The 21,481-nt window shown below is 40.0% G+C and overlaps 1 protein-coding gene across 1 annotated transcript in view; it reads right to left on the bottom strand.

The window, feature by feature from the left end:
- The window catches only part of LOC306845504 (catenin delta-2-like), a gene marked incomplete at its 5' end in the record, with an annotated part of 79,854 nt that extends 70,907 nt beyond the window's left edge, over positions 1-8,947 (bottom strand). The window contains one exon of the mRNA XM_079378355.1: positions 8,819-8,947. Within this exon, the coding sequence (XP_079234481.1) occupies positions 8,819-8,947 (129 nt within the window). The remainder of the gene's footprint in view (positions 1-8,818) is intronic.
- Positions 8,948-21,481: the final 12,534 nt, after the last annotated feature.

Raw genomic sequence — 21,481 nt, 5'->3', positions numbered from 1 at the left:
GGGGGCAAAGCGTACGAATATCGGGTTCTTCCCTTCGGCCTAGCACTTTCACCCCGCACTTTCACCAAGTGTGTGGATGCGGCACTGGCCCCATTGCGGCTTCAGGGCATCCGCATACTCAATTATATCGACGATTGGTTGATCCTCGCTCAATCAGAGCAGATGGCGGTTCGGCATCGAGATGTCGTTCTCGCCCACATGAAAGAACTGGGGTTGAGACTGAACGCCAAGAAAAGTGTGCTTTCTCCGGTTCTGAGAATCACTTATCTAGGCGTGGTGTGGGATTCGACCACGATGCAGGCACGATTGTCCCCTGCTCGGATCGAGTCGATCCTTACTACAGTCAGGAGAGTGCGAGAAGGCCAGTCACTCACTGTCAAGCAGTTTCAGAGACTGCTGGGGCTCATGGCAGCTGCGTCCAGCGTGATACCTTCTGGCCTGCTGTACATGAGACCCCTACAGTGGTGGCTCAAGACCAAGGGGGTCTCCCTGAGGGGAAACTCACTCCACGCTGTCAAAGTTTCACGCCGTTGTGTCCGTGCCTTCGACATGTGGAGGAATCCTTGGTTCTTGTCCCAGGGCCCAGTGTTGGGAGCTCCTTGTCGCCGCGTCTCGCTAGCGACGGACGCTTCCCTCACCGGTTGGGGTGCGGTCATGAGTGGCCACCCTGCCCGCGGTCTGTGGAGAGATATCAATCGGCTAGAGATGTTAGCGGTGTTCCGTGCACTCAAGCACTTCCTCCCAGACCTGAGAGATCACCACGTGCTGGTGCGCACCGACAGCACGGCAGTGGTCTCTTACATCAACCACCAAGGAGGTCTGCGGTCGCGCCCCTTGTACAAGCTGGCACACCAGATCCTTGTGTGGTCCCAGGGCAAGCTCTTATCTCTGAGAGCTATGCACATACCTGGGCATCTCAATGTGGGAGCAGACATCCTGTCGAGGCAGGGGCTGAGGCCCGGGGAATGGAGGCTTCACCCCGAGGTGGTGAAGCAGATTTGGGGTATTTTCGGCCAGGCCCAGGTGGACCTCTTTGCGACTCAAGAGTCAGCACAATGTCCTCTCTGGTTCTCGCTGACCCCTCCAGCTCCTCTGGGACTGCACGCTATGGTACAGACGTGGCCGAGGCTCCGTCTGTACGCCTTCCCCCCGATCGCTCTGCTCCCTGGAGTTCTGGCGAGAGTGCGCCGGGACGAGGTCAGTCTACTGTTAGTAGCACCGTTCTGGCCGGGCCGAGTATGGTTCTCGGACCTGATATCTCTCCTCGACGGCACTCCGTGGGAAGTGCCCGTCAGGAGGGACCTCCTCTCACAGGCCGGGGGCACCGAGGTGCACCCTCGCCCGGAGTGATGGAAGCTGTTGGTGTGACCCCTGAGGGGGCACAGCTCATAGCTTCCGGTCTGTCAACCGAGGTTGTCGAGACCATCCTCCAATCCAGAGCTCCCTCTACGAGGAAACTGTACGCCTTGAAGTGGAGGCTCTTCACTTCTTGGTGCGGGGACCGCCAGCTCGACCCAGTCAACTGCCCCGTTGGTGCAGTACTGGAGTTCCTGCAGGCCCGTTTCTCCGCAGGGGTAACCCATTACACTGTTAAGGTCTACGTGGCAGCTATTTCGTCATACCACGCCCTTACCGGTGGCCAGTCAGTGGGTAGACACCCCCTGGTTACACGTTTCCTCCGCGGTGCGCTGAGGCTGAGGCCTCCGGTACGATCTCGTCCCTACGTGGGATCTGGCTGTGGTTCTGGAGGCTCTGTGCAATGCACCTTTCGAGCCCATTCAGGAGATAACTGAGAGACTCCTCACTATCAAGACCGTTTTCTTATTGGCTATCACCTCTCTGAGGAGGGTGAGTGACCTTCAGGCCCTGACTACGGCCTCTATTCACTTTGCGCCCGGTTCGGCGAAAGTATTCCTCTACCCCGCGTGGGGTATGTTCCGAAGGTCCCATCAGTCGTTCCACAGCCGGTCGTACTGCAGGCCTTCTGTCCTCCTCCCTTCGGGGAGCCAGACCAGGAGAAGCACAACCGTATGTGTCCAGTGCGAGCACTAGACGCATACATCCACAGGTCCTCCCTGTGGAGAAAGCGGACCAGCTGCCCGTGTGCTATGGTCCGCCTAAGAGGGGTCTTCCTGCTACGAAGCCCTCCTCTTAGTAGGTGGATTGTGGGTGCCATGGCTTTGGCATACGAGGCCTCTGAGCTCCCCCCGCCGGTGGGAGTCAGAGCGCACTCAACCCGAGGTGTGGCGGCCTCCAAGGCCTTCTGGGCAGGTGTTCCATGCAGGACATCTGCAACGCAGCTGGGTGGTCCACGCCCCTGACTTTCGTTAGGTTCTATGACCTCGACATCCGAGCCACTCCCGGCTCCTCTGTCCTTTCGTCCTGACACCAGGCAGGGACTTGTCAGTCTGGCGGCGTTGGTATCTCGTTCCCATATGCGTTTCGACGCAGCTCGAAGTTCCTGGAAGGGAACGTCTCAGGTTACGTATGTAACCATGGTTCCCTGAAGGGAACGAGACGCTGCGTCGCGTTGCCACACTTCCGGCATCCCTGCCAGCGCTTGCTTCATGACTTGAAGCTGAAGCCGGCTCCGCCGCACGTGCTTATATGCTTCCTGGTCGTGACGTCACCCCGCCCGTGACGCCTCGCCCTTGTTTGACTGATTACACATCATATTCAGAGCCTGGTCACGCTGAAGGCGTTCCCATATGCGTTTCGACGCAGCGTCTCGTTCCCTTCAGGGAACCATGGTTACATACGTAACCTGAGACGATTTCACCAAAAATACAAAAATAGTAAAACTGTGAAATATTATTACAATTTAATTTAAATTGGTTTTTTTTTTTCTATTTTAGTATATTTTAAAATGTAATGTATTCCTGTGATGGCAAAGATTAATTTTCAGCATCATTACTCCAGTCTTCAGTGTCACATGATCCTTCTAATGTGCTGATTTGGTGCTCAACAAACATTTCCTAATATTATCAATGTAGAACATGATAAACATGATACATCTTTCAGGATTCTTTGATGAATAAAAAAAAATCTAATTCATTTTTTAAAATAGAAATCTTTTGTAACATTATAAATGTCTTTACTGGCACCTTTTTCAATTTAAACCTTACTTGCGGGATAAAAGTTTTAGTTTCTTGCTGACCTCAAACTTTTAAACAGTGGTGATATACTTAATTATACTTTGGGCACTGGCCATAGTGAATCAGCTGTCTGCAAAGTACAATAATTAAAAAATAAAAGAGTACATTTTTTTTTACTTTTCTCCACAGTTTCTCTAGACATCCAAAGGCATTATTCTGAACTTTGATAGTCACTGAACCATTCCAGCACTCCACACCCCTCCCACCCCTCTCTTAATTAGATATGCGCCGCTTAACATTTAATGACAAACTTGTCGATGCTAAATCAGAGATAAGATCCCAGAGCTCCACTTTAAAGTAATCACTGTGAAAATCCAGTCAGAAACACTGCACTATGTGCCTGCGCCCGGGGCTACAACAGTCAATGCGACGTCCCCACTTCTTTTGTGACAAGGCTGAAATGAGTTCACTCAGCCACAAGGTCAAAGACTCTCTCCCCAGAGCGGTTAACGCTAAGAGGGCTCCAGAACGCATCACCTGCTATTTTGGGCACAAACCCAGATGAAGGTTACAAAAATGCCCATTCAGAGTGTTGAAGAGAGCTCTATGAACCATGATGACTAAAGAGGCGCTAACTGCAGCATTCAAACACTTTTTCACAATCATTATGCATGTCTAGGGTCTCAATTAATGAATTTACGGCAGATGCATTCCAGTGCATTCGCAACAAACAGGCAAGCTGCTGAGCTCTGCGACTGAAAAGCGCCTGCAATTACGATACCAACAAGCATCATCTCTGACCTTTCTTATTTCACATCAACAAGTTCAAGATAGAGCCGCAAACAGAGAACAACAACTGATTAGATTCTATCAATCTAACCGTCAACAACAACAAAACTACTCCTGAAACACCTGGTGCCTTCACAAATAAAATAACAGCGCTCTTACCGGCACATGTACCATACTCCAGAGGCCGTCTGTGCTGAGAAAGAGCCGTGTCTGGGCATCACTATCCCACTAGACTGCGTTCATCTCCGCTTATCAGGAGAGTAAAGTCATTAGAGAAAGTACAAGAGTGGTGGTGACTGCCTTCCAGCGGGAAAGCAAAAAGTGGAGTGCAGTCAGGCACAAAGGTCGTCATGGCAACAGTGAATTTAGAGCCCCTTTGGCATTATTTATGCAACATTGCATCACAAAGGGTCCCTCCCACCAGCCAGCCAGCCAAATACCACCGCCCTCCAGTCACTCTTCCGCCTCCTCCTAAACTCTTCCCCTCTTTCTGACGCCATCTGTGCTCTACTCTGAAGAGGAGAAGGGGGGAGACGTGGGGTCTTGTTGAAAGGATCGCAGAGCGGCAGAGAGAAAGAGATGTTCTTTGCCAGTCCAGGCAGCAAAAAAAGCACCGTTCCACTGTGCGATGCTAAGCTTTGTGCTTCCTCTAGGGATCCTAACAGGCTGTTCTGCCTCAGTAGCCTGCAATGGACAGGCTCCCTGAGTGGGGAGTAGCCTCCACTTGTCACAAAAGTTGGTTAAATATAGCAATCCGCACAGACAAAAAGCACTCGGCTAGGACAGCAGACATGTCACCTGGACCAAAAATGGTGCTTCTTTAACATTCAAAGCATTGTTTTTTCTGCCCCTACACTACACAGTAAAAATGATTTTTTGAAGATAAAACAGAGATTATTGGAGATTGTCTTACATGTAGGGCTCTCAAATCGATTAATCACGATTAATGCATCCAAAATAAAAGTCTGTTTGCATAATACTGTATATGTGAACGTATTGTATATATTTATATGTATATATAAATACACAAACATACACGCACATATTTAAGAAACATTTTGCACACACAAATATTATGTAAACAACATTTTATTTTGGTTGTGATTACTCGATTTCACAGCCCTACTTACAAGAAAATATTATTTCACTCTTTCTACTTGATCTAATTCAATGTGATACTTGCCATTTCTTTGTAATTCATTGTCCAGTTTCCTGAGTTTTTTCTTAGTCTGAGTTTCTGAGAATTTCTTTTAGTCTATATAATTTGATAAAAACTGTGTTTTATATGGCCAGGATTGTGACAAGAGTGCCAAACAGGAATGTATTCCCATTATCTCATATAATAACTCCAGAAAAGGCTGTTAAACCTATTTGTTTAGAAAATAAATAGCCAGGGGACTGAGAAATTGATTTGACTGCTTCAAGAGCTGAATGTGGTCTTCTGGCTTAAATGCCTAATTGCGCCCTGTGGACAAAGACTGACATTTAAGTTTCTTCATTGGTCCGTTTGATTGCAAAATATCACTTGGGGTTCGCCTCATGAGTTCTTTTAAGGATTTAACCCAATTTCTATAATTTCACGGAGTTAAATGAGTCCAAAGCCACTCCACGGCCTGACCACTCCGACTTAGAACCATACAAAACAGTGTTAAACAGACAGGAATGACTCAGATGAACTCATTTGCTCTGTAAAATGTAAAGGGAAAAGTACTCGTATTCCTGGTTGAGAATTACTGCAGAAATGAGGCCATCCAAAGGACCTCAGGATCAATTTCAAATAAACTTGAACAGCCTTTTTGTTGATAATTTGGTCAAAACAGCCTCAACTTTTATGGATGCTGTAAGTAATTAAAAGAACTGCTTCATTTGATTGATTGACACCTATTACATGATTAAGAAAAATCTAAATGACTTCACTTCTGGCTAAAGCAAATCACTCTTATCAGACAAAGATATAATGAGCTGATTAACAAGCTTTCTCTAAAATAAAAAAGCCTTCAAATGCAGAGTATGAATTAAAAGAAAATAAATATTTGATCTTAGCTGTACTACCCCTTACAAACACTGGCACTTTCCCCAAAGAATCCTTGCCATGCTCATAATAAAACTTTATATGCAAGTGGCTTTTTTATGAATAATTAATGTGTCATTTTAAAAACACTAAGATAAATTTATTTAATTAACACCAAATGACAGGGACAAAAAAGCTGAGCTTTAACAACAGCTCTTCAGAAAATTCTGATAAGAACACCTGTACTTTTAATACATTAATAAAACTGCAACAATCAGTGTGTCATTATAATCTAAGAAAGTGTCGCTCAAAGGCAAATAATAAAAGCGGGTTCATTATATAGAAGAATACAGTAACTGTGTATGTCCAGGTTGTTAAACATGCGATCATTGCATCTGATTCTGTTTAGAACAAGTGATACAGGATCATTTTAATGGGAGAGAGTCGTACACAGGAGAGACTGTGTTCTGCTTGCACGTGCAACCTTGAAAACTGCACACAAAGCACACACACAAGAGACCAGGACATGTTGCCAGACATTTTGGTACATTGCATTTATACATGGCAGAGGGGAGATGGTTTTTCAGTGCTGCAGAGAATCCTTCGTCATCAAAATCTACTGGTTTTAGATCTGAAGTTCAGTTTATTGTGAATTTTGTAAAAAGCATGACCTCTGACTACTAAATGCCTCCAAAACGGGAGATTGCCATCTAGTGGAGGAGAACAAAAAAATCTACGGTGATTTATCATAATATGTGTGAGTAGACAAGCAGTGGCAAAATGATAAACATTGATTTCCAGTGTATTTTGAAAAGGACACCAGGCCTGCTGCGCCTGATTACAGTCTTATGAATTAAAGATACTTAAATATGACTGTAATAAAAAAGCCTAGGAGGAAAGATTAAGACTAAGAAAATTCCTGAAAAAAACACACAGGGTCATACTGAAACACACTGAGATGTGGTTTATGCTTACAGACCCCATTAAATCATCACAATATGAGTTTCAGTTAATGATTTCAGTTCTGAGGTCTTATTTTTCCTGTTCCTAAAGGTTGGCAAAATTCACTCTTATCATGTGTAAAATATACAATGGTTATTTTTCAGAAATTGGACCAAAAACAATGATAACTCATCTTGTACTACACATTTTTGTCCACTAAAATGCACTCTATAGTGAGAATGCCCTGCCTGCTAACACAACCTGACTATCAAGCAAAATCAATAATATTTGGAGAAAGCATTTCCATTGAACTCATTGTCTAAATATATGTAAAATAAATGCATTTAGTTACTATACGCAACTAATTTTGAATGTCCATCGTTGAAGAATGAGGTTTTTTGTTACAGCATTTACCAGCAGGGGCTAAAATAGCATCCCTTGATAGCAAGTAGCAAATCATGGCTTTCAGTTTATCAAAAAAATCATAAAATTCATTGTATGCAGTTTCCATAAAATATTAAGCAGCACAACTGTTAAACAATGATAATAATAAATGTGCACTATAAATTAGCACCAAATTAACATATTAGTATGACTTCTGAAGGATCATGTGACACTGCAGACTGGAATAATGACTACTAAAAATTCAGCTTTGCCATAACAGGAATAAATTACATGATAAAATATATTAAAATAGAAATAAAGTTTATTTAAACTGAAAATAAAAAAATATATATTACAGTTTTTACTGTATATTTGATTTAAAAAAATGCAGCCCCGGTGAGATAGGAGACATTCAAAATCCAACCACAAACTTTTGAACGGTGGTGTAACTAAAGCTCTTCAATGTGCCCCACCCAATCATCCTGTTTCAATAGGAAGTATACCAACACAGGAAAGAAAATCACCCCATTTTACATGTTTTTGTCACCTCCTCTCAGAGAGAAACACTGTACGTGACATGGACTCTGTCCACCAGTACCCTCCAGTGAAAAGCATCAAAAAAAGATGGCAGACAGTTTTTCTCGCTCTGATAGGAGAGCTATTAGACTGGCCCACTGCAGCCTATGGCTGTGGCCTACTTTAACATTCACCGTGTAGATTTCCAAGCCTAAGAGCATGTCGCTTTTTTTCTGTCCCATGTTTAAAAGCAGGAGTGGGAGATAAACGCTAGCAGGAAGCAAAGGGCTTGTCACGATCCATTTTTATCTACTCATGGTCTTGAGATAGACCATGAGTATCAGCCGAGATAGACATAGATATATATATATATATGCATGTAAAATAGATAATAGATAACATTATCACCCACTAAATTCTGACATATGCAATAATCATAATTCATTTCATAAATGATTTTTTATGACAGGAGGTCATAACCAATTACAATCACCTGTCATTATTCCTGACAGATCAAGCTGGTTTATCATAAGGTTGCGCCAACGTCTGGGAAGCTTTCCGCCTGCTGACAAGCAGGTGACCAATCTTATTATAGATAGGATGCGGCGTAGTAACTAGCATAGCACGGAGACCTGATTGCAACATGGAGTGTCAAATATTTCACATTTCTTACACCACGCAGCCCCAAAACCTACATCCATTCCTCCCACTCATCCACAAAACCATGGGATACTGAAGTGTAACGGCACATGTGCAGTGTGTTGACCATCAAAAACCATTTGTATCTGTGAATTTAGACACCAGGCGCTAAATGAAACCAGGAGCACGAGATGATGGAAATGACTCATGCAGAAACCTACCAAACCTTACGGCTCCTTAACCCAGATGGTATGCAGTTCATCTGAAGACTGGTATGGTTCTGTGTAATTACTGTTTACAGTATATAAAGATTTAGAGAGTTTCTAATTAAACTGTTGGGAAATGAATGTTTCCGTATGAGTGTGGGGAAAATCATAACCTTCTATTAGAGACAGTCTGTAAGAATGAAGAACTTTACAGAAGTTTGACATGAAGCACCCACCTGTTCTTTAACAGAGGCCAAGATGGCAGAGGTGGTCTCTGTCTCGGATCCATCTCCGTTTGAGGCGTTCAGTACCGGGCTCAACATGCTGGAGTTCTCTGTGTCAGAGAGCTGGTCTGGTACTGGCATTACTTCTGTGAACCAAACAATAGAACCAAGAGTTATTCAAGATGAACTGTGCAAGGGTTTTGTCATGCTTCAGCGTACTGGAGCAATCAGTTGAAACAAATCCTTTACAATGACAGACTGTCGGGTAAAATGACATTAAAAATCATGGTTTGGCACATTTCAGATGGCATTATACTAATCAAAGTGCTTTATAAACATTTTCAATTGTTTGTCGTGATGTAACAATTGTTAGACATAATATTTAATTAACCGTCTCTTGTTTCTTTCAGTCTCTCTCTCGTCTTTGACCTACTTTTTTCTCCTCATCTCTCGAGGTTTGTGATTCCAAACACGATTCTCAGCTTGTCGCCGTCATGCTTTGATTTGTGTACATCAGCTTCAGAAAAGACTTTGAAAAACCCATGAAACAAAATTTTGGTTTTGTGGCTTTTAGTTAACGTGCGTGACCCACTATAAATAAACATTTACAAATTTCACTTTTAGCAAATACACATACGCTACCATTCAAAAGTTGGTAAGATTTTTTTGTTTGTTATTGAAAAAAGTCTCAAAAACATTTTAAAAAAGGATGCCTTTATTTGATTGAAAATGAAGTAAAAACAGTAATATTGTGAAATTTTGACAAATTAAATAAAATGTTTTCCTGTAATTTATTCTTGTGGTAGCAAAGAATTTTCAGAAGCGTCTCGCTGCAGCCCACAAGATCCAGGGGGCGTGGTTGGATCCAGATCCAACTCCTCCCACCTTACATATACCTAAACCTACCCATCTCCACGCCCTGATCCCTAAACCCACCCCATCTCCACCCCTAAACCTACCAATCTCCACCCCCTAGATGTGGATCCAACCACGCCCCCTGGATGTTGTGGACTGCAGCGAGCCCTACTTGGAATTTTCAGCAGCTTTACTCCAGTCTTCAGTGTCACATGATCTTTCAGAAATCATTCAAATATGCCGATTCAGTGCTCAAGAAATAGTTCTTATTATTATCAATGCTTAAAAGTGGAAACCATGACACAGGATTTTTCAAGATTCATTGATGAAATTTTTTGGAATTTTTTTTTTTAGTTTACTGTCACTTTTGATCAGTTTAAGGATTTAATGAGAAAAATATTACCCCAAATGTTATAACTGTAGCATAAATGCATTTGCAGCCTTTCTCTTGCAGGACATTTAAAACTACCCAATCAGATGTGCTCTAGAATGAGCAAGTCCCGCCCCAATGCCACCTACAACCAACTAGCAAGCAGTGATATAACTACAGCCTAATAGAATAATAAAAAACCTATCAATATGTTTGGCGCAAACTTTTTGTTTGAAATACATAAAGTGATTTTGTGGGTTTTTAAAACCTTGGATTTTGAGTAATGAAATCCCACAATAATGCTCTGGTCCCTTCTGGTCATTCTCTTCACCCTCAGCTTCCTCCTTGGCAATTGCTTCCCCTCTTCAAAGTCAACCACCCAAATTTAAAGCTTCCCCAGAGAACAGTGTGCACACAGCAGGAGCAGACAGAAAATGGCTGCTCATGTGTGAATGTGTACCTATGAGCACCAGCACACACAGCCTTTTTACACAACCACATCAGGCACAGCTGTGAACACATCTGAGAGAACGCTCAATCAGACAAACCTGAATAATACGATCTGTGAAAACAAATGGCAGTCATAGGTGAAATAGGAAAAGTATTGACAAATGCTCAATTTATTCATCAGATTTGGTGACCTGATACAAATGCTTTTTATCTCTAGTTCAAACTGATGACCTACTACCAATGAGATCATGCAAAACAGACCAGAACATCAACAAATGCCAGTCCCAGCTGCTGGTGCGTGTGGGTTCAAATGGATTACAATTTTTTTTTACAATAATCTTAGTCATCCATCTGCCTCTGATTAATAGTATCCTGATATCATAAATAAATCATGATTATAAAAAAATAAAACAAAAAAACACAAAATATCACTCCGTGGATGGCTGGAAGACCTGTGTTGCATGGCAGTGCTGTGTTGTAATACAATAGAAAAAATAATGTTTTCATGCCTTGCAATCACACAAACATTTGGCCTGTCACATTTTTACATTGTGTTGCAAATTATTAAGCATTACTTATAATGGGCTGAATGTTGCATATCAACATTGGTTTTGCACTGTCAAACATGGTCTGTGAATTTTTTATCTTTGCTAAAAGTTGGTTTATTATTTCATAACTCTCAAAGAGTTCAATTACAGCCAAATTCATCTATTATTGCAAATAAAAACCTAGTAATTCTTGTTTGTTTTTGGGATTATAAAAATGTAATAAAAAAGGATCATGTGACACTGAAGACTAGAATGGCTGGTTAAAAATTTAGCTTTGACATCAAAGGACTAAACTACATTTTAAAAAATATTAAAACAGAAAATAGTTATTTAAAATTGCAACGTCACAATTTTACTGTTTTACTGTATTTTTGATCCTTTACAAAACATTGCAAAGTCTTGCCGACCTCAAACTTTTTAATAGTAGTGTGTATAAAATGCACTGCAGTCCCAGCAAGCCTTTTCATGTTTTGCTATGGTAAATTATCTGCGTACAATAATCACTAAACAGAATCTGAATGTTCAATATTCCAAGTAAACACCACTTCACCACTGACTTGCCCTGCCAACATTTTCAAAGAAAAAAGTAAATATCTGCTTTTATGTCATACAGAATAATCATGTAATTTTCATGCAATTTTGATCATAATCAGCTTGCATACAATTCATATATCATTAAAATCAAGCACACTGTTGCCTTTCTCGAAGTGTTTTTTTCTTGGAATATTGAAAATTTACATTTTATTCAGTGCTGTTATTATACGTAGAGAACTTCTCATAACAAAACATACAAAGGCTTGCTGGAACTGGCACAATACATCAACTAGAGGAGTTATAGGATGCATTCATCCAAATTAACATTTAAAATATAATGAGTACTCTGATTTCTAACTCACAATTATATTACACATCAAAAAGAAATGACAAAACTCTTAACATACTGAATAGACCATACAGAAGCTAACTGGTATAACACGCTGTGTGTTTAGTGGAAAAGGGAAGAAAAAGAAAAGGCATTACTTAGCAATAAGTAAAAAAAAGCCTAATTGTATGGAGTCAGATGATTGCTACAATCACTCCAAGGCCGCGGTTACCTTAGAAACAAACTTGCGCTGCTCAGTGAATATTTACTGTAATTCTACTAAAACGCCTCGCACAATGGCCCCTGACTCTACCTGTCAGATCGGCTCAAGACGGTATACAGGAGAGTCCCGTAACACAACCTCAATTTCATTGTCAAACACTAAACAAATTGAACAGTGGAAGAGCCAGAGCCATTGTTGCCAACAAACGGTTATATCCCATTTCATTTCCTCAGTGGCGCTTTTTCATTTAAAGTGACAAAAGCTACATTTTTTGAATAACGTACTTGATTGTGCTTCCTCACTGACTAGCTGCAGATATCAAATAGCTGAAAAGGAGAAATTGACATAAATTGATGAAATTTGTGAAATGTTCATAATTTATTTCACTGAAAGCTCTGCAACAAAGCAGAAGCTCTCTATCTGGGCTCAGCCACACGTCTGAATGCCTAATTTGTGTATGACATCATGCTTGAGCCCGCTAACAGGCTCCCGTTTCCATAGAGATATCAATCCATTATGACAGTCTCTCACCAATAAGGCAACCGTGAGGCTTACAGTTGATCATATCGGTTATGTGGCACACGGCAACTAATTCTTCTCAAGATGCTCTGCGCTGATGATTCAAGGTGGTTTTGGGCAGCAAACCAATAGGCTGATATTTCTAATTGGATACACTTTTGATAAAAATCATACAAAAAAAACAAACAAAACTCATTGGTTATACAGATTTTTATTTCATTTTAAGTATGTGTTTGGTGAATGTGTAGGTTCATATACGATGATGTAAGAGTCTCGCTATTGCACCCAATGGAATTACTGCATCGTCGTAGTATATCCTTTGGGATTATATAGTTTTACAACAATATAGCAACAATCTCTACAAAAACAGACCCCAGAAATCAGGACTAGAGAACCTCAGTCCCAACATCGGATTTGAAGTAATCAAATTTGTTTTATGCTTTACACTGTGCAATCTCACAACCTGTTAATCTTGTTTTCTGCATTAAACATCTCATTCAAGACATCTGCCCTGCTTTTGCATTTTCATCCCCATTATATCCCATTAAGACAATGGCCATATGATTTTGACAACGGTTTACTCCCCTCGGACATTCCCCAGTTTGTTTTTTTCCGCAGGATTCAAAAGAGTTACTCCCAAGATCTGATCACCCAGTGAAACACCCGATGTTCCAGTAAAACGGATCTACCTACACCCAGAGGACATGAAGGTGTTCGACTGATGCTGCCATTGGCAGGAATCACGGCTGAAATCCCAGATTAGTCATGTGATCCCACAGGATACTAAAGTATCGAAATGCACAAACAAAAGGCACATATTGTGTTTACAGTCACACCCACATTCACACACTTTTACACACCCAACAGCATTTTCAGTGTAAAATCTTGATGGACTTGATTAGCTACTAGAATTAATGAGACAGAGAAATGAGGGTGGTGCATTAAAAACTAGCATTTGGAATATAAATATTTATCATGTGAAATCATTCAAACAAATTTCTTATTATTACAAAGTACATTAGTTATATAACTTACATGCCGGGGGGATGGGAGGATGAAGGAAAACAAATATTTTTACAGCTTCATTAATCACGCAGACATTAATCAGTCCTTTGTATTCTGACTGCGGACAGATTTGTTTATTTATTGTCTCGACACACGACTGACAACGTTGGGAATGAAACAGCAATAAAATTCAGAGCACACTGCACGACTAAAATGTTCAATAAGGTCTTAAAGGAAACTAATCTCTTTTTCTGTAAGGCTGGCACACTGGGAGATGACGTTATGCGCTCCTGCACAAAGCACCGAAATGGGACTGGAGATAATGTGTCTTTTATATTGCAATCGGTAGCTATATTAATTTAACCATGTCTTTGCTGTACCTGTAAACATTTCTAGAAATGCATGATGCACGTATTATATAAGTCATTTCGAAATACATAAACAAGAGTGACCAGTAAAAAAAGACTAAATTTGGTTATGCCCTCACTCACATGACATTCAAGAGCTAATTAACTATCAGCAAAAGTCTTGGTGAAGATTGTATAGTTTTTCTAGACATGTCTCCTTGCCCAAAATGTCAATGATACATTGAGAAGCAGCGCAAATGTGAGGCAATTAAAATGCTCCTCGGATCATGTTCTCAAAGGACAGCTGAGCGTGACATCGATGATAAAGAGTAATTATGTGAGGCTTGCTGTGATCAAACAGGCCCCACTGCTTATTAGGGCTTTTTCTTCTCTATAGTCTCTGGTGGTAATGTTTGAGTGCATTTTATTTTTTTAATGGCCACCTCTCCCCCTCTTTATTTTCGTTAAATAGAAGTACACAACAGCATATAAAAGGTAATGCCTATTCGTATTAAGAACTATAATTGAAACAGTTATCCCTTTTGCATCTGTGTCAGTCTCTGGTTGGAAAAGCGCAGAAAAAAGCTTTTGGTTTAGTTCTTTTCTAACTTGCTGATAAAAAAATGTTTGTTTACACGTCACTGCATGATTAACTTTTCACTGAAACTGTCTTGAAAGAAACTACTGATGATTTGTGGTGTGTCAGGAAAATGACAGAAAACATATATTTACAATTCTGCAGTACGTCTGGAAAATGCATCATGGGATATCAGTATAAGGCTTGGATTTTTCAAGCGTGGCGTGAGGACATTGCTGCCATGCCTGTGTAGCTCTGGGTAGAAACGGCTGGCTCAGTAAGAGCCCTGACCTAGTATGGGATTAATGACTTTGCTGCTGGAGAGAGTTGACATTGCTGAAAGCTGTGTTTACTAGTGTTATCTATATACAAGAGCAGCAGTGGAAATTTAATACACCCACTGAGTTCTCCAAGACAAAAGCTGTTACTCCTTAAGGATGAAGAAAGGGAATCTAACGGATATCTATATCCTTGCCAACGTTAATGTGTCATGTCAGCTCATTTGGTGTGTTTGTTTATGTAAAGCTAATGGCAACACTCACTTGTTTGTTTCAGATAATAAGTTCACCGACATGCTGGGACCCTCTATAATTGGTCACTGAGCGGTGCCAAAGAGAACCCCTACTGGTCAAAAAATGGCAAGAGCACTTATAACCTCTCAATAATACAAAATAGTTCAATTATCTTATTTGAGAGATGTGAAAAATAAGAGCGAAAAAACCTGAACAAAATATTTTGATTCTTACCAATGCTAATTTAACCTCTCATAACATCAATTTGGGGTTTCCATAAAATCAAATAAGTATTAATCTGGGGATAAGAAGTCATATTAATTCTAATTAAATTAATTAGTTTCCATAAGAAAAATAAATATTATTTGGGGGATAAGAAGTAATGTTACACACATTAAAGATTCATATTACATCACCAAATTATTTCAGTTATAGTGTGCTGCAGGACAGGTATGACATAACCCGAAAACAAGTTTGTTTGCACTTCGGGTTCCATCCTATAATGATAAAAATCCACCCAGTGCTTTTTTTAAACCCCTATTTTAAAATCCCCTTTCCCAAATCAGGCTGTTCTGAGAGCCCTGTCAGAATGATGTAGTTCTGTACAGACTACCCCCACGATAGTTGACTGACAAGGCCGTCTTATATTAGACCCTGAGCTGAGAGCTGTCCTCCATTGTGTCGACTCCGGCCAGGGGAAGACAAGATGTCTCCGATTAAGCAATTGAGGAGTTTTGTTGTTGGATGTAATAATGAATATAGCAGTCGTCATTTACTCCTGACATCTGAGCCCCTGAAGACGTAGAGGATTAACGTTACTTTCACTTTGAAGGGGAAAAGAAAAGGGAAGTGGTGTGTGTCCAAGTATGGTGGCCCATACTCAGAATTTGTTCTCTGCATTTAACCCATCCAAATGTACACACAGTAGTGAACATACACCTGGAGCAGTGGGCAGCCAATGCTGCGGCGCCCAGGGAGCAGTTAGGGGTTCGGTGCCTTGCTCAAGGGTCTCACCTCTGTCGTGGTATTGAGGGTGGAGAGAGTATTGGTTATTCACTCCCCCACCTACAATCCCTGCCGGACTTGAGACTCAAACCCACAACCTTCGGGTTACAAGTCCAACTCTCTATCCATTAGGCCACGACTGCCTATATTAGGTAAGTGAATGCGATGATCCCCAATCTGCCTAAATACGTCTATGGTCGCGCGAATCATTCATGATCCAGCCTCACCTACAGAAGTATAAGGGTTTTTTATGAATCTTTGCAAATTGCCTTTCCTAATAATGTACTAGTTAGCCAGTTTCGCTAAAGTAAACAGTACTGCTCATCACTCCACAGAGAGGGGCGGGGCGAGCAGAGCTCATTAGCATTTAAAGCAACATGGACTAGAATGGCTTGCTAAACACAGAGCTGTTTTTGACAGGTTTAAAAAGGTGTTTTTTACACTACCATTGAGAAACTTTAGCCAAAGTATGTCATAGACTTTTAATTAAGACCCTAAAGAATCATATCAACTTGTGGGCATCCGATGAGCCCTTTAAGTAACAATGACAAACAACTATAATTTTAGATAATAGCACTGTGTATGGAAAGTACACCTTCTTTCTCTCTCTAAAACATCTTGAGGTGAGGTAACCATGGTATAAGCAAAATAATTGACTCTGGTCTGCTGAATTATTGAAAAATAATGCACATCTGAGGTATAACTACACTTCGCCTCATGGCTGCTTATCCATTTATGCATTTATTTTATATGGAATAGTGATTTAAAGTAAATAATGTTATTATATAAGCAGAAAGAGACAACATTGTGCTGCAAAGGACATGAAACTAGAACAGTTACAGTATGTAGAAAATCAGTTGCCTGTGACAACAGTCCAGACAAATGCCCAGTTGAACGGCCACTATAAAAAGAAATTGTGGACTGAATGCCACAATTGATCAATCAGAATAAAGTATTCCATCTAATAATAATAAGATACAGTAGCATAGTGGCATAGAGTATGACAGTGTTCGCACAAGCAAGTTCATGGCCCAGTTTGTCATAATAGCACCATATTCACACAACAGCTATTTGACGTCAAGATAAACCTCTGAAAATACACTAAAAGGATCATTCAGATAAACCAATATTGCATAAATAATCTCACCATTCTCATCCAGCGTATTCAAGATATGATTCCAATTATTCAATTTGGAACTATTAGAGTAAAACTATTTAATACTAGAGTATTAAAGTAAACTATTGCTTTTTAGGTTGGGAACTTTAAACTATTCTTCACGCAAAAAAATACAATGGCATTTGCAAAAACAACACTAACCTTCCTTTTGAATTTATTTTTGTTGGCAAATTTAAAAATAGATAGCCAGGGCCCTGCTGTCTCTCATTTCATATTTCATGTGTCAGTGGATTCCTTAATCACAAGTGCAAATGCTCAGTGAGCACAGCTTGTCTCTCCTCACTCCAGGTCTGTATAATCCAGGCAGTCAGGTAGGAATGTATTTCTGCCCTCCTATCAAATCTTTTCTGGAGCACTGACAGCATGTGCATAAGCAAGGCAGCTCCCCGGTGCATTGCCCGTGCACATATATGAAGATGTTTCCATGGTACACTGGCTAAATGAAGTTGAGGAAAGATCGCGCACTCAAGCACTTGATCTGTGTACAAGGCAATGCTGGGAAAAGATGCTACAACAATAAGACAACTTAACACACATGGGAAATTAGCAGAAGGAGGCTATTTCAAGATCATATCTAAAGGATTCTGTTTGCTCGTAATTGCAAAATAAACACAGACACAACTACAAAATTAATAAATTAATTTGCTGACATTATAATCTTACCTCTATATTATTTTAAATCTTCCACTAGAGAAACAAAGTGGTTCACTACAACGTACAAAACAACTGGCCTAACCACAAGACAGACAATGGAACAACATTACATTATTATTAACTCAATACTAAAATCCTCTGAGGTCCATTTTCATGACAATCAATAACTGTGAAGCAAGATGGCGTGGTGTGATATAAGATGTGAATGTAGTACTGGTTGAAGAATCAAGAATTTCAGAAAGCCATGTTATAGCTAAATATTTTAAATCAACTACTGTAAATGCATGCAGTACAGTATTTAAAATACAGGTGCATCTCAAAAATTAGAATATTGTGAAAAAGTTTCAAAAAGTGAAACTGTATATTCTATATATATTCTATATTCCATATATTATTCGATTTATTCTAGAAAAGATTTAAAAAAATTTTTTTTAAATATTTCATTATTAGAGCTTACAGCTTATGAAAGTCAAAAATCTCCAGTATCTCAAAATATTAAAATATTTACATTTGAGTTTCATTAAATGACCATCCCTACAGTATAAATTCCGGGTATGTCTTGTTCTTTGAAACCACAATAATGGGGAAGACTGCTGACTTGGCAACGGTCCAGAAGACAATCATTGACACCCTCCACAAAGAGGGTAAGTTACAGAAGGTCATTATTGAAAGGGGTGGCTTTTCACAGAGTGCTGTATCAAAGCATATTAAATGCAAAGTTGATTGGAAGGAAGAAATTGGGTAGGAAAAGGTGCACAAGCAACAGGGATGACCGCAAGCTTGAGAATACTGTCAAGCAAAGCTGATTCAAACACTTGGGAGAGCTTCACAAGGCGTGAACTGAAGCTGGAGTCAGTGCATCAAGAGTCACCATGCTCAGACGTCTTCAGGAAAAGGGCTGCCAAGCCACTTCTGAAACAGAAACAACGTCAGAGGCATCTTACCTGGGCTAAGGAGAAAAAGAACTGGCCTGTTGCTCAGTGGTCCAAAGTCCTCTTTTCAGATAAAAGTAAATTTTGCATTTCATTTGGAAATCAAGGTCTGGAGTCTGGAGGAAGACTGGAGAGGCACAGAATCCAAGCTGCTTGAAGTCCAGTGTGACGTTTCTGAAGTCAGTGATGATTTGGGGTGCCGTGACATCTGCTAGGGTTGGTCCATTGTGTTTTAATAAAGTCCAAAGTCAATGCAGCCGTCTACCAGGAGATTTTGGAGCACTTTATGCTTCCATCTGCTGACAAGCTTTATGAAGATGGTGATTTCCTTTTCCAGCAGGACTTTAGCACCTGCCCACAGTGCTGGCCATGATATTACTGTGCTTGATAGGCCAGCCAACATGCCTGACCTGAACCCCATATGGAATCTATGGGATATTTTCAAGAGAAAGATGAGAAACAGTTGATCCAACAATACTGATTTATTATAGTGCCTCAGCAGTGCAACAGGCTGATCGCTTCCATGCCACACCTCACTGATGCTATAATTTGTGCTAAAGAAGCGCCAACCAAATATTGAGTGCATAAATGACCATACTTTAAAGAACTTGTACTTTTCTGTTTTGCAAATCCGTTTATTATTTATCTTAGGATATACTCTAATATTTTGAGATACTGGATTTTTGACTTTCATGAGCTGTAAGCTCTAATCATCAAAATTAAAGTTAAAAAACTTTTGAAATGTTTTACTTTACATGAATGATTATATGAATCTAGAATATATGAAAGTTTCACTTTTTGAAATGTTAAAAAAACTTTTTCACAATATTCTATTTTTTTTAGATGCACCTGTAGCTCTGTAAAATAAGGTCCCACTGGTTCCCATCAGCTAATACATTAACTAACAATGAGTGATCTATTTGTTGCAGTATTTATTCATCTTCATTAATCTTAGTTAATAAAAAATATATATATATATATTATTTCCTCTTGTTAGCTAAAATACATTATATTAACATAAAACTTTTGATTTTAATAATGTATTACTAAATGTTGAAATTAACATTAACTAATAATAATAAATGGTTTATAAGTAGTTTTCACTGTTAATTCATGTTTACTAATGAACTAATACTAACAAATAAAATCTGATCATAAAGTGTTACTAATATGCAATTTCCAGTGTTATGTTGGAAGATGTGCTAGTCTGCATTGATTTCACAGAGAAATTTTGAATATAATATTTTATTGTAAGACATTACCGTTATATCTATCTCATAAAATCCTGTAATATTGACTGCCATATTTTACAGTGCCTCTCTGAAGCCAATAATAGATATTGATCTTCAAATATGAGAGGACAAGTTAATAATAATCATGTACACATCATATGTACTAAGTAATCTTTTCTCTTTCACATCCTTTGAGGTTAATAGTGTTGGCACATCAAGCTACAAGTTAAATGTATATATGCATCAAGCCTCAAATTGAGCCATGAAAGATTTATCAAATTCCAGGTCACTATTTGGCAGATCTTCTTAAAAATATAAAAGACTCTGTCCTTTCATATCCGTATGACAGCTATAACTACATATCAGCTGTGAGTGTCATCTCAGATGACAACGATGGCAAGCGTCTGTGTCATCACCAGCTTTATCTCTGGGGTCATTATCAGAAAAGCTAGGAGACTGAGTCATTCCATACCAAGTGGCTGGAGACAAGTCTGATATTTATCAATAGGTCTATTACTTTCTCCTGAGCAGAATGCCGAACACTATATGATCATGATAAAATTCCTCTGTTACCTTATAACAAAATAGTTAAAACAAATTACAGGGAAAAAAATAAAAATAAAAGCGTCTGCTACATTTACATTTACATTTACATTTAGTCATTTGGCAGACGCTTTTATCCAAAGCGACTTACAATTGGGGAATACAAAAAGCGATTCATCTTGAAGAGGCAGTCAGACAGAGGAAGTGTTCGTAACACCAAGTCTCAGTCATTGTTCAAATAAGTACAAACTAGTAGGTGGAGAGAAAGATAGAGGGAAAGTTTTTTTTTTTTTTTTTTTTTTTTTTTTTTTTTAAGTTTAGGATGAAGTCAAGTACTGCCGAAAGAGATGAGTTTTCAATTGTTGCTTGAAGGTTGCCAGAGATCCGGCGTTCCGGATAGGGGTGGGAAGATTATTCCACCAGCCAGGAATGGTGAACGAGAATGTTCTGGAGAGTGATTTTGAGCCTCTCTGTGATGGTACCACAAGGCGTCGCTCACTAGCAGATCTCAAACTTCTGGAGGGGATGTAGGTTCGTAATAGTGAGTGGAAGTAGGAGGGTGCAGAGCCTGTGGTAGATCTGTACGCAAGCATCAGTGACTTGAACTGGATGCGAGCTGCCACTGGTAGCCAGTGCAAGGAGATGAAGAGTGGTGTAACATGCGCTCTTTTGGGCTCGTTGAAGATCAGTCGTGCCGCTGCATTCTGAATCATTTGTAGAGGTTTGATTGCGTTTGCGTTTTGATTGCTAGATGACTAAATGTAAATAAAACAAAACCTGCAAAAGTTACTTTTATAAAATAAGATAAATCTAAAAGAACCTGCGGTTTACTTGTCAGACCATATATGAATACGTTAATATTAA

This window comes from Barbus barbus (assembly GCF_936440315.1).
Source record: "Barbus barbus genome assembly, chromosome: 26".
NCBI classification, from domain to species: domain Eukaryota; kingdom Metazoa; phylum Chordata; class Actinopteri; order Cypriniformes; family Cyprinidae; genus Barbus; species Barbus barbus.
This window is presented reverse-complemented; position numbering and strand designations above follow the sequence as displayed.